This window comes from Phascolarctos cinereus, unplaced genomic scaffold, assembly GCF_003287225.1.
Source record: "Phascolarctos cinereus isolate Bilbo 61053 unplaced genomic scaffold, phaCin_HiC Scaffold_726;HRSCAF=1367, whole genome shotgun sequence".
Lineage (NCBI taxonomy): Eukaryota > Metazoa > Chordata > Mammalia > Diprotodontia > Phascolarctidae > Phascolarctos > Phascolarctos cinereus.
In genome coordinates, this window is record NW_027556098.1 from 312,280,369 (window position 1) to 312,292,510 (window position 12,142).

At 42.7% G+C, this 12,142-nt stretch overlaps 1 protein-coding gene across 5 annotated transcripts in view; it reads left to right on the forward strand.

Annotated features, from left to right (window-relative positions):
* Positions 1 to 4,972: 4,972 nt before the first annotated feature.
* Positions 4,973 to 12,142, forward strand: part of LOC110210625 (butyrophilin-like protein 2) — a 31,719-nt gene continuing 24,549 nt past the window's right edge. For 2 of the 5 annotated variants that reach the window (XM_078156877.1, XM_078156876.1), the window contains exons 1-3: positions 4,973 to 5,340; positions 9,620 to 9,725; positions 11,729 to 11,865. In XM_078156877.1, the coding sequence (XP_078013003.1) occupies positions 9,667 to 9,725; positions 11,729 to 11,865 (196 nt within the window). In that variant the 5' untranslated portion in view covers positions 4,973 to 5,340; positions 9,620 to 9,666. The remainder of the gene's footprint in view (positions 5,341 to 9,619; positions 9,726 to 11,728; positions 11,866 to 12,142) is intronic. The other 3 variants (XM_020989665.2, XM_078156879.1, XM_078156878.1) reach the window with 3 other exon arrangements.

Genomic DNA, 12,142 nt, shown 5'->3' on the forward strand with positions numbered 1-12,142 from the left:
GACCAGACTAGGATTCATTCTTTTTGTCTGTCTTTCTGTCTATCCCTGTCATCCTCTGTCTATCTGCCTCCATATTTCCATCTATTTCAGTTTTTCTGTCTCTGTTTGTCTCTGTATCTGTCTCTCTCCCTCTCTTTCCCACTCTTTCCTTCCAGCTGTGTCCAGGGGAGGTGAAAGTCCTATTCACCCACAGGGCATTAACACCATCAACTGAGCTGAGTGAAGAATGTTTTTTTCCCTCCCCAATCCAGGCTCTGTGTCCCTCCACAAACAGGCTTAGGGTGTGGGTAGGGGCTCCTTCTTGGTCCTTTTCACTTCTAGGCACAGGGTGGGAATCCTCCACCCTACCCAGACCCAAACCATGGAGACCTGGGAGGGAAGAATGAAGCCCAATGTGGCTGCCAGCCCAGAAGGGAAGCACTGAGAAGACAGCGTGGCTGGGACTTCAGTCCAAGGGGTTTTGGACTTGGAACTTAGTGGGATTCTACTATGTAGGAACTGGGCTAAATTATGAACCTGAACTCCCTTCAGCCCCCAGCTCTCCAGAGACTGAGGTGGCCTGTGTGGGGAGGACAACGTCCTTGGGTGTCAGGGAAAGTGTCATTTGTATGTTTGTTCTCATGACACTGGGCAATTAAAAATACTGTATAAAAGCTAACCTGACTATTAAGTGGTCACATAGGGTAAGGGTACAGAAGAGCCTCTAAAATTGGGGGAGCATCACTGGGGGGAGGGGCTTCAGCCAATGACAGACAAGCTGGATGCCCCAAACTCCATTAAAGGTACAGAGGTCCCTGAGGGGCTGAAAGATAACAGATCTGACCTTCAGTCAGTGGGGGCCTGGGTGGTCCCAGTGAAAGAAATACTAACCCACAACATAGTTGCAAGACTCCAGTGAAACAATGCATGGAAAGTTACACACTCTAAAGATCTGGGCCAATGCCAGTGTCTGAAGGTGCCTTCTGGTTCTAGAAAAAAAAAAAAACCTATGACCCAGGTAGTACCTACCTGGTACCTGAAGGTCAAAGCTGGCTTCATTGTAAAAGGGGCCTGTCTGGAAATAACATGTGTACTGGCCAGTGTCAGAGAGCTGGACCTGATGGACGATCACGGTCACCTTCCCCTCAGCCATGTCCTCTCTCAGCATCTTTGTCCTCCCTTGGAATGCAGGGGCCTGGACTTCCTCCATCTCCTGGCCCATGCGGTACATGTGCACAACCAGTGGACCTCTGACCCACTTCATAGCCATTCCTTGAGCATCCATCTTAGGAGAGAGGTGACAGAAGAGCTGGACGTCTTTCCCCACCCAGGCCCGGATGGGCTGGACCAGAGGGCCAGATACTGTGAATGTGCCTATGTGGAGAACCAGGGACAAAGAGCAGAGAATCAGAGAACACTGGGGTGGACGAGTTAATGTGGCCTTCAGAGCAGGGGTCAGGGCAGCCCAGGACCAGGAAGCTCTCAATGTGTTCCTGCTCAGGGGCTGCTCTGCTTGTAGCCCCCTTTGGTGAAATCACTTTCCACTCTATGACACATCTGTGAGATGGAGACAAGACATTCTCCCCCTTCACTACCTTGCGTGTTCAGGGAGCCAGGGCAGCTGATTGGGGGCTGAAAGCTTGGGGTAGAGGCAGAAGCAACAGCTGCTGTCAATGGCCCCATGGAGGCACCAGCCTCTGCTCCACCACTGAGGCTGCCCATAGATAACAAAGACTAGGCGTCTGGGCTGCTGTTGGACTTGCCCTTATTCTGTGGCTGTGCAGCTGAGTGTTTTAGAAGGAGGCTGGGCCAGAGAGCTGTGGGAGACCTCTGTGGGACAGAGAAGTGCAGGTCAGTGGGGGAGGAGGAGAGTGATTATGGGAATGTGGGGAGCTTCCAGGGTTTCACTGTAGTGATGGCATCCTGAGTTACTGGGCCTGGAAGGAAAGGCTTTGGGCAAGTCACTAGACCTCTCTGGGCCTATTTCTTCAGTAAAATAAAATGATTGAACTCAATGATCTCTGGGACCTCTTCTGGTTCTAAAACTATGTTTCTGTCTTTGTTTTCCCTTTGGTTGTATGTGTCTGGGTTTTTTCCCTTTTTGTTAGAAGGGGAGAAACAGCTGTGCCTTCAATGAGAGATTCTAACTTTCCTGTTTTCTTGGGTGGGTCTGGGTCAGAAGTAATGGGAACCTTGTGTCTGTGGAGGGCACTTGTTCTGACAACCTCACTCACACACAGGTCAAAAGGGCAGGTCCTAGTGTGGACATCAGCACCCTCAGTAGTCTGCCCATCAGAAGGAGGCAGGATGGGGAATGGTCACTGCTGGGATTGGAAGGTAGAGCTCCTGGGATGTAGATTGCATCAGACACTCATCTCATTGACACTGCTGGTCCTGGGCCTCCTGGAACCCTGGCAGAGCTTTCTAGCTGAAACCTCCATCCAGGTCCCATCTTCCTAAGTGCCTTGTATGTGGCATCTCCTGTTTGTGGCTACATAAACTTGCTGACTTGTGTTATAAAGAAGATACCAGACTCAGTTACCAAAGACTGGTTGTCTCAAAGGCTTTTTATTAAAGAGGTTGAAGTGTGTCTTTTCAATTCTCAGGGGAAGTGGGCACATTTCCTTTGAAGGGGAGAGTGCACTGAATACAGAAGCAAGAGCAAGCTTTATAGTTAGTAATTGCCTAACTCTTCCCTTCTGGATCAGGGTTGGTCCTAACCCTTCTGGGTTACAATCTTCCTTATATATCCCACCCTTAACATACATTATGTGCCTAGAATTGTGTTGTCACTCCCCACCCTGATCAGAGAGGTTAGCTTGTCTGTGCTGATTTGTCATCTACTTATGTGGAAACTTAACTCTTATTTCTCATGCTTGATATTCCTTAGATTTGGTTAACTGATAAAGGCAGGCATGTTGTACATGATCCCTCATAGCATCCTTCTGTGAAAAATAAACTCAACTCTGACATGTATGGATTAATTTAGCATTTTGATTTTTCCAAAATAGGACTGACTTTGGATTCAGAGAATCTTGGGCCAAGTCTAAGTCTGTCCCTCACTGTCTGTGACCTTGGACCCTCAGGTGACCTTGCTGAGTCTCAGGATCCTCCCTCTAATGCCAAGGGATGGAACAGATGATCTCTGCCTAAGGGCTCTGCCAAGTCTCATCTCAGAGCTCCCCTTCACAGAGCACTTTAAGACTAAAAGAACTTTCATCAAGATCATCCTGTGAAATGGTAGAGAAGGAAAGCAGGAAGGAATCCCTGCAGTTTCCAAAGGGAGAATGAGTAAACTCCAGGATTGGAAATGCAAGGCTCTGCAGGAAATGTTTGGAATTATAAAACAACACTGAGCAGAGAAGTTAGAAATCCATGATACTTAAAAGAATTGCACCCAGAGTCAACATTATGGAAGATTGTGCCAAATGACTAAGAATTAGAGAAATGCCAATCAAAACAACTCCAAGGTTTCACCCTCTCCCCCAGTCAGTTGGCAAAGATGACAAAAATGGGAATACTGGGTGTTTGAGAGGCCATGGAAAGAAAACAGACAAATGAGGTATGGCTGGGCCTAACAATTCTAGAAAGCCCTTTGTGATTATGCTAGGAAATGACCATGATATCTAACCCTTTGACCAGAAACCCTACTGCTAGTCTCATACCCCAACCAGGTCAATGATATCAAAGAAAGACTCCTTCAGTACCAAAATATTTGTAACAACATTTTTGGGAATGACAAAAAAACTGGAAACAAAAGAGATAACATGCCCATTGGATGGGGAATGTGAAACAAATTGGAAAATGTGGAAGCCATGGAATACTCATGTGTGCTAAGATAAGATGACTGCAGAGAAGTGAGGGAAGACTTGGCAAGAAGAACCTGGGAAACAATAGACACAAGGAAGTGGAAAGAACAACAAAACAATTGACAGTGAGTTCTCTGAAACTGTAGGGACAAACTTGCTACCAAGGCACAGAGGAGAGGCCACTTTGCCACCTTTTTTGCAGAGGTGGGGGACTATGGGTGTGGCACATGGCATACGTCAGAACTTTTTGGTTTGTTGGTTACTTTGGCTGGTCTGTTTTCTCTCTTTTCTTCTTTGTTACAGGGAATGGCTCTGTGGGGAAAGGGAAAGGGAGAGCTATGTTGGGAAATATAGGTGAGGTAGAAGCAAATGATGCCAAAAGTAACTTTTTCAAGGGAGACATGTCATAGAAAGGGAGGACACATGATAGTGATGCGCTCCAGTCACGGGATCTGAGGTGAGGTGACATAGGAGAAGGCAACCAGCTGCAAGCCCTACCCACCAAAGTGCATCATAGCTGGGACTGGCAGAGTAGGAGTTTCCAGGAAGAGGCTGATGCCAGCCAGACAAGAGGGAAACCCTGCCCCTAACCCTGACTGAGACCCACCGTGGACACCAAGCTCGCACCCCACGTTCAAAGGGACCCAACAAAAATGGGAGCTACTCCAGAGGGAAATTCTGAGGAAACAATACAAAAAAGAGGAAAAGTGGGATTTGTCTCAAGGGGCCAAAGTGTATGCACAAGGAACTCATCAAGCAAGAATTTTTTTTTAAGTCAAGGAAAGTTGGAAAGAAGGCCAAGGTCAAGAATAGTAAAGCACAGAGTGATTTGAGTTTAGCAAGAGAGCCAAGGACAAAAAGATGTCTGGTTTGGGATTTTTTAAAAAGTTATATTACAAGAAAATGGAAGGTCAAAGTCTTTGAAAAAATAAGACTTTTGGGGAAGAGAGGTGGCTGGTTTAATGACAAGTAAGAGTAGAGAGAAGGCAGAGTTTCTCATTTGTTTGTTTTGTTTTACTTTTTTTTTTTCTTCTGCAAAAGAAGGGATTTGACAGCAGAAATGAAACTGTAAGTGTGACTAATATTGAGATCCAATGTATATAAAAAGCTATCAGGAGTGCCCCAGTTTGCCTTTGTTGATGGGGAGAGGGGAGCAAGGGGGTATGGGGAGAGAGTATAAAGACAAGAGAATGATTCACCAGGGTCAAATGCAGAGTTAGCTAAGAGGAGAAGGTGACACCTGTGGTCTCCAAAAGAGAAAAAAGCCTGTAGGGAGTGGCCGAGGAGGAGCTGGGGGAGACTGAAAACGGAAGGAGAAGGAGGAGGCCTTATTTTAGAGAAGGGAGAGGAATCCACTGGTGAATGCTTCTGTGGGAGAAGAGAGAGGAGGACCTTTCTCTAGGTGAAGCCAGGGGATTTGGTACCTGAAATATCTACTTGTCCTTCTAAGGTGGGGGAGTTGGAACCCTCGGGGGCAACTGGCATCTGGAGAAGGAGAAGACCCAGGGAGAACTCCAGGCAAATATAGAAAGAATCTGGCCAACAAGAGAAGGTATGCATCAGTGGTGGGAACAGTGCCCTACAACAGGGCAGTATCCTCTCTGATAGCTGCCATAATTGACATTGTTGTGAGAGTGAGGCACAATGGAAAAGGGAAATCCCTGGGATAAGCCTACCATGAGGTAGCAGAAAGGGCCCGGAGGGCAGAGCCTAGAACGGGTTCCTTGGAAGCTTTGATTGTATGAAGAAAAGAGATAGCCCTAGAGAGATGATTGTAAGGGTCATGAATCACAGAGTGAAGGTCTAGGATAGACAGAAAGAGGAAATGGATAATTGCTGCTAGCTGGCGTGATGTATGACAGAGCGGTGAAAGAAAAAGTGGAAGGGGAACTGGAGAAAGAAAAGTCAGGCTAGGCGAGTCTGAGACTAATGCTCAGAAGACTAGTTTATTTTCAGGTGTTACAAGATTATATACTAGAGGAAACAGCTTTGTACCACGAGAAATGATCTACACGTGCTAACTAATAACATAAACAATCTAAGCAGCTAAAGATCCTCATTTTCTTATGAGAAGTAGTTTTAAGGCCAAATTTCGTACCTATTGTTTCCCTGCCCCGTTCTTAGTATTGCCTGCTCGAGTCAGCCACCTGGCCTCAAGGCTAAGTATGAGTGAGAACTTAGAATCAGCAAACCATAACAAACAGAGCTAGGGCAAGAGTCATGGGAGAGTTTATGCAGAGGCAAGCCTTTATAAGTACTGACCCCTGAAGTCTATAAGGACTTAGAGATTTTCCATAAGGACTCAGCCCTCTACAGATAATGAAGAGAGCGAAAAAATTCCTTTTTTGAAAAAACACAAAAAAAGAATTAAAAAAAAATTAATGTGCAGGACTAGCTGAAGGGAAGGAGAAAAGGGTGGAATCTACCTAAGTGAGAAAAATAAGAGGGGAGACATATACAACCAGATAAAAGCAAGAGAGAAGAGAAAATAAACCTCTAAAGGCAAAGGGGTAATAAGTGATAAGAGGGGACTGGGGTGAGGGAGAGAGAGCCAATGGAAACAGGACACCTTAAAAAAAATGAAAGTATCTGAAAGAATATAATACTATGTTTATAGCAGAAGGGGAGAAAAATCATAACTTGGAAAAATTCCGATTTTAGAGGTAGATGGAAGAAAATATAAACTTCCTTCTTTTAACTGTAAAAGTAGATAAACAATCCAATAAAAAAGAATGACAGATTAGATAAGAAAACAAAGGCTTACAATCTGTTGCTTACAAGAAATAAACTTAAAAAACAGAGACATACACAAAATAAAACTGAGAGAATTGAAAAGAAAATGTACTCTGCATCAAGTGAATCCCCCCCAAAAAAAGAGTTGCCATCATGCTATACAATCATTTCACTTTTTAAAATAATATTTTGCTTTTTCCCAGTTATATGCAAAAACAATTTTTATCATTCTTTTTAAAAACTTTAAATTTTTATAATTTAGAAAATTTTTAAAGTCCTGATTGTTTTCCCACAGTATTTAAAGTGTTTTTTTCTTGTTGTTTTCAATATTTTTTAAGTTATAAGGCAATGATAAAGATCAAACTGTTTGCTTATTATATATAAAGTACTATTAATATTAGTCATTATTAGTGGTAATAGCATTCTTAAAATTTATCATTGATAAGATAGTTTGAAAGAACCTTACTTTCATCTGGATTGAAAAGGAAACAGCAAATACATTAGAAGAGGTTTAAAAGTCTTCTGAACTTCTAGAGAGGTGAGAAAACTGGAGAATATGTTGAGTGATAGACTTTTAGAAGGGTATATAGATTAAGTTTAGGAGGGTGGGGTGAAGAAATAAGGGAGGGGTTTTTTAGAGGGGTAAGTCAAATAAAGAATAAGAGGTTAAAGGGAGAAGATAAGGTACTGGGCATAGGATGAAAGCAGAGGTTGAAAAGGAAATTAGTGAATAAAAATAAGGTGGAGGGAAATTCACAAGCAGTAATTATAACTTTGAATGAGAGACTTTACAAGAAAATTAGCAGAACATTGAACATATTACTTATCAGATTTATAGATAGGTGAAGAATTTATGAATAAACAAGAGACTGAGAGCAAAGCTAGATGTAAAATGGATGATTTCAATTACATTAAATTAAGAAAATTTTTGTATAAATAAAACAAATATACCTGTTGCGGTCTGAGAGGTTGAGACCCCTCAAAGACTGGAGTACAGGACTGGGTTGTCTGAAATGAATTCACAGACTCAAGCATTCTTTAAAGTCAAGTTGGCAAAAAGTTTATTGTTACACTATATAGCAGGCAAGGATTCTTAAGGAACTTGTGACTTTAGAGGGGTACAGTTAAAGTTTATATAGGATAAAATATAATAAAACATGTGCCAAATATGCTGACTAGGTGATTCAGGGCAGGATCAGGGAGTGGTTAAGGAGGGGTCAGTTCTTAAAAGAACATACACTTCTTTTTTCTACTGGGCAGGCGTTTTACCCAGAGTTCACTGGGAAAAGCCTACAAGGAGGGCCACATGGAAGTGTGGGTTTAGGCCTGCTACATCACTAAGTTAACTAGAGTTCAGGGGTAACTGAGAGATGTCCAGTCTGCCACCAGTCAATGTCTTGTTTGACGAGACAGATGTAGGGAGTATCCATATGTCTTGGGTCTAGAATACAGATAATGAGGAGTCCAGGATGCATCAGAGGTAAGACAGTAGTATAGATAGTTGCCCGCAACCAGATAGTACACTGAACAGAAAGGCATGAAAAAAGACATGAAGGAGTGGGCCAGGCGGAGCAGAAAAACTCACTCAGTTTATTTTTCTGAGGGTACAGGATATATACAGAAAATCCATCCTAACTTCAGAGAGTCCTCCCCGTGAGACACTCCTGAAACATCTGCTAAGGGTATGATAATATACATTTCCTCCTTATCAGAGTTCCTAGATAGAGTTGTAAATTCCAAGGCTCCTTCCTGGCGCCTGTATAGAGGAGTGAATATGTAAATCTAAGGTTCAAAAAGTGAGAAGGAATGTCTCAGGAACCTCCTAACAGGGAGAGATTGGAGAGCCATGCTTCTTAATTACTGAGCCCTTTGGGTAAAAGCCTGGGCAAAGGTCAAACTCTGTCCTGGATCTTAAACCCATATCAGACTCTTAAGATCGGCCCTCAACACAGTGGGTAAGAATATCTTTATGACCCAGTGCAAAGCCAGTTGAAACTAATAATTCCTTCAGGTGCCATTTGTAACTGCACCAGGGAAGGAGATAAGGGTCTTGCTGGGGCCCACTCATGAGTAATTGCTAGGCACAGTGTCCTTGGGCTGGGGAGACACTGCCAGAGACAGTGTTTCTGAGGCTAGGGAGAAATTGGTGTCCAACCACAAGCACCCAAACACAAGCACCCAAGCACCCCAACATAGCCAAAATTAAAAGGAAAGCAGAACATTGGGAAAACATTTTTTATAGACAGTTTATCAGATAAAGGTCTCATATGTAAAATGTATAAAGAATTTTGCCAAACTGATACAAATATGAGTTATTCCTCAATTGATAAATGGCCAAAGGATACGAACAGGCAGTTTTCCAATGAAAAAAAACAAAACAATTTATAGTCATATAAAAATGCTCTACATCATTATTAATTGGGGAAATGCAGATTAAAACAACCTTGAGATATGGTTTTACACATACCAAATTGGCTAAAATGATTGGAGAGAAAGACAAGTATTGGAGAGGATGCGGAAGAGGTGGGACATTAACTCATTGTGGTGGAATTCTAAAATCATCCAACCATTTTGGAGAGCAGTCTGGAATTATGCCCCAAAAGTTATTAAATTACCTATACCCTACTGCTGCAGGATGTTCTCTGCTTGGAGCTTTCCCTCTTGGAGATGTGTTTCCCAGAGTTTTGCTGAGGCACTGGGAGCCTGGCTGCCAGAGAATGCCGTGGAGCGTGGTGGTTTTCCTGAGCCAGTTTCCACTCATTCCCCTGTCTGTACTGAGGCACTTGGGGGCCCTGGTGTTGGTGCTTGCCTGCTCCACCACTTGGCGTTCAGGATCTCTCCCTAGTGTACCAAGGTGGGGCTTTCTGCTAGCTTGCTGGGATGTCGGTCATGCTGTACTGCTCCCTCTTCCCCAGAGCAAGAGGGGCCTTTCCCGTTAATCCCCTAAGCTACTTGGGCTACCAAACTGCTGCCCCCTGTCTTTCTGCTGGTTCAGCTGTTTCAGAGTTTTTCCTGGGTACGATATTTTCTGGGCTTTCAGAGATTAATAAGGGAGGGTGACAGCAACTTACTTCTTACTCCACCATCTTGGTTTCTAGAAGCCCTTCTCAGCAATGCAAGGATCTAAGACAACTCCAAAAGTCTCATGATGGAAATGCTATCCACATCCAGAGAAAGAACTACGGAATTTGAATGCAGATCGAAGTATACCATTTGCTCTTTTTTTCCTTCTGTTTTGTTTTGTTTTCTCTTTCTTGTGATTCTTCCTATTGGTTCTAATTCTTTCTTACAACATGGCTAACATAAAAATATGTTTAATAGGAATGTATATGTAGACCCTATATCAGATTGCACACCATGTTGGGGGGGAGGGGGAGAAAAATTCAAAACTCAAAAGCATATGGAAGTGATTATTGAAAACTAAAAATAAATTAATAATAATAATAATAATAAAGAAATGATGAGTTTGATGATCTTAGAAAAACTTAGAAAGACTTGCACAAAATAATGAAAAGACAAATGAGCAGAACCAAGAGAACATTGTATACAGTAATAGCAATATTGTTTTGAGAATGATTTTGAGTAAATAAGTTATTTTAGCTATTATAAATACCCAAATTATAAAGGACATGAAGAAAGGTGCTATCTGCATCCCACCAAAGAACTGATAAATAGAAGTACTTATAGAATAATTTTATACATATATTCCCATCTGTGTCTAATGGTAGCTATCACTTACGGGGGGGTGGCGCGGAGAAATAAAAAAAGAAAAAAATTACGTTATAATTTTGTCAAGTATTTGAAAAGAATAGCAAGTTGTGCATAGCAGATTTGCAGCTTTTTATGCAATCATGTTTTTTATTGTACTGTATTATAGAAATGTTTGTTTAATTCTATAAACTAAGGATAAAATAAAATAAAAGTAAATATAACAAAATTATAAAGATTCCATAGGGACTCAAATGAACAGATATGAAAAGACATTTCCAAACAGCCCCTTCCTGGAGGTGGGAGGTCCACAGATGATACCCATTGCACTTGTTGGCCATTGTCAATATGTTGATTAATTGTGATAATTCCCCCTCCCCCCCCAAAAATACAGAAGGAATAAATCTTGGGAAAGTGGAGGGAGAGGGATACATGGAATACTATGGTGATGTAAGAAAGAGAAAACATCAATAAAAATTTTTTAAAGCATTTTAATAGAGAAAAAAATCTACATTTAAGGTTTTTGTTAAACAAGATGTCTCCCACGCATACGTCTAAAATCATTCAAGAATCCTTGAAAGCTGTAAAAACAGATAACTCTTCCTCAGCTCTCCCTGCTCTCTAGGGTTCAGTGACACTGCCCTCCCTGGTTCTCCTGTCTGGCGGCTCCTCCTCAGGCTCCTTGCCTGGATCTTCATCAAAGTCTTACTCACTAATTGTGGTGCCCCCAAGACTTTTTTCTGAGTAATGTCCTCTTCTCCTTCTGTGCTGTGTCCCTTGGTGATCTTGGCTCCCATGGATTCATTTATTGTTTCTATGCAGATGATTCCCAGCCCTGCCCTCTCTCCTGAGCTCCAGCCCTGAATTACCAGTTGCCTTTTAGAAATCTTCAGCTGGATGTCACATGGGCATTTTAAACTCGGCATGGCCAAAAAGACTCATTGTCTTCACACACACACTTCCCAAACCTCCTGTTTTACTAACTTTCCTGTTACTGATGAGGAGAGTGGGTAAGACATTATAGGTTAGAAAATATATGAGCTGAGCTGTGGGGATTGAAATGAATATGGGTTATGTGGGCACCAGCCTGACCTGTGAGATCTGTATGAGGAGGGGGAGATGAGGTGGGATGGACGCAAGCTGGACCAGAGTTTCTATGCTCTTCTATGCCCAGACTCTGAGACAACACTCCTGAATCCTGGGCTAAGGGGTCAGGTGAATTTTTTTCTGACTCTGTTAATATGCTCTTTACTGGCAACATCCTCGCTTACTCTTAGCATCACCCTAGTTGGGTATTCCTAGCTCAGGTAAGTCCACTTTGGTCTCTGCCATCCACATATCACTACCCACTGATATTTCGATTTAGTTAAACCATCAATTCAAGAAACACCTATTTAGCCCCCATTGCTCACAGGACCTTGTGTTCTAATATTAATGGAGTTTGAAAGTTTAGATAAAATGTGATCTCTGATCTTAAGGTTATCCTTGTTTGTTCTTAGCAGTCCCCTAGTTGGGTTCCTGTCAGCCATCCTCTGGACCATGAAGTGGAATCACCAGCCAGCTTCCTACAACAGCCCTACTCTACCTTCATACCTCATACACCTCATCCTTGCACTTTCTGGTATTCCTAGCTCAGGTAAGTTTACTTTAGTCTCTGCCACTGTGGCCTCCACAGATCACTACCCACTCAAATAAACCACCAATTCAAGAGATACTTATTAGCCCCTATTACACTCCAAGGCCTGTGTTGTAACACTTGTAGGGTACAAAGTTTAGACAAGGCATGGTCACTGAAGTCAGGGTCATCGTCCCCCTCCTAGGCACCTCCACCACCATCTGTAGTAACATAGGACTGTGGAGTTGGGAGGGACCTCATCCAGTTCAAGTTCTTAGGTTACTGAGCCCTGAAGGGA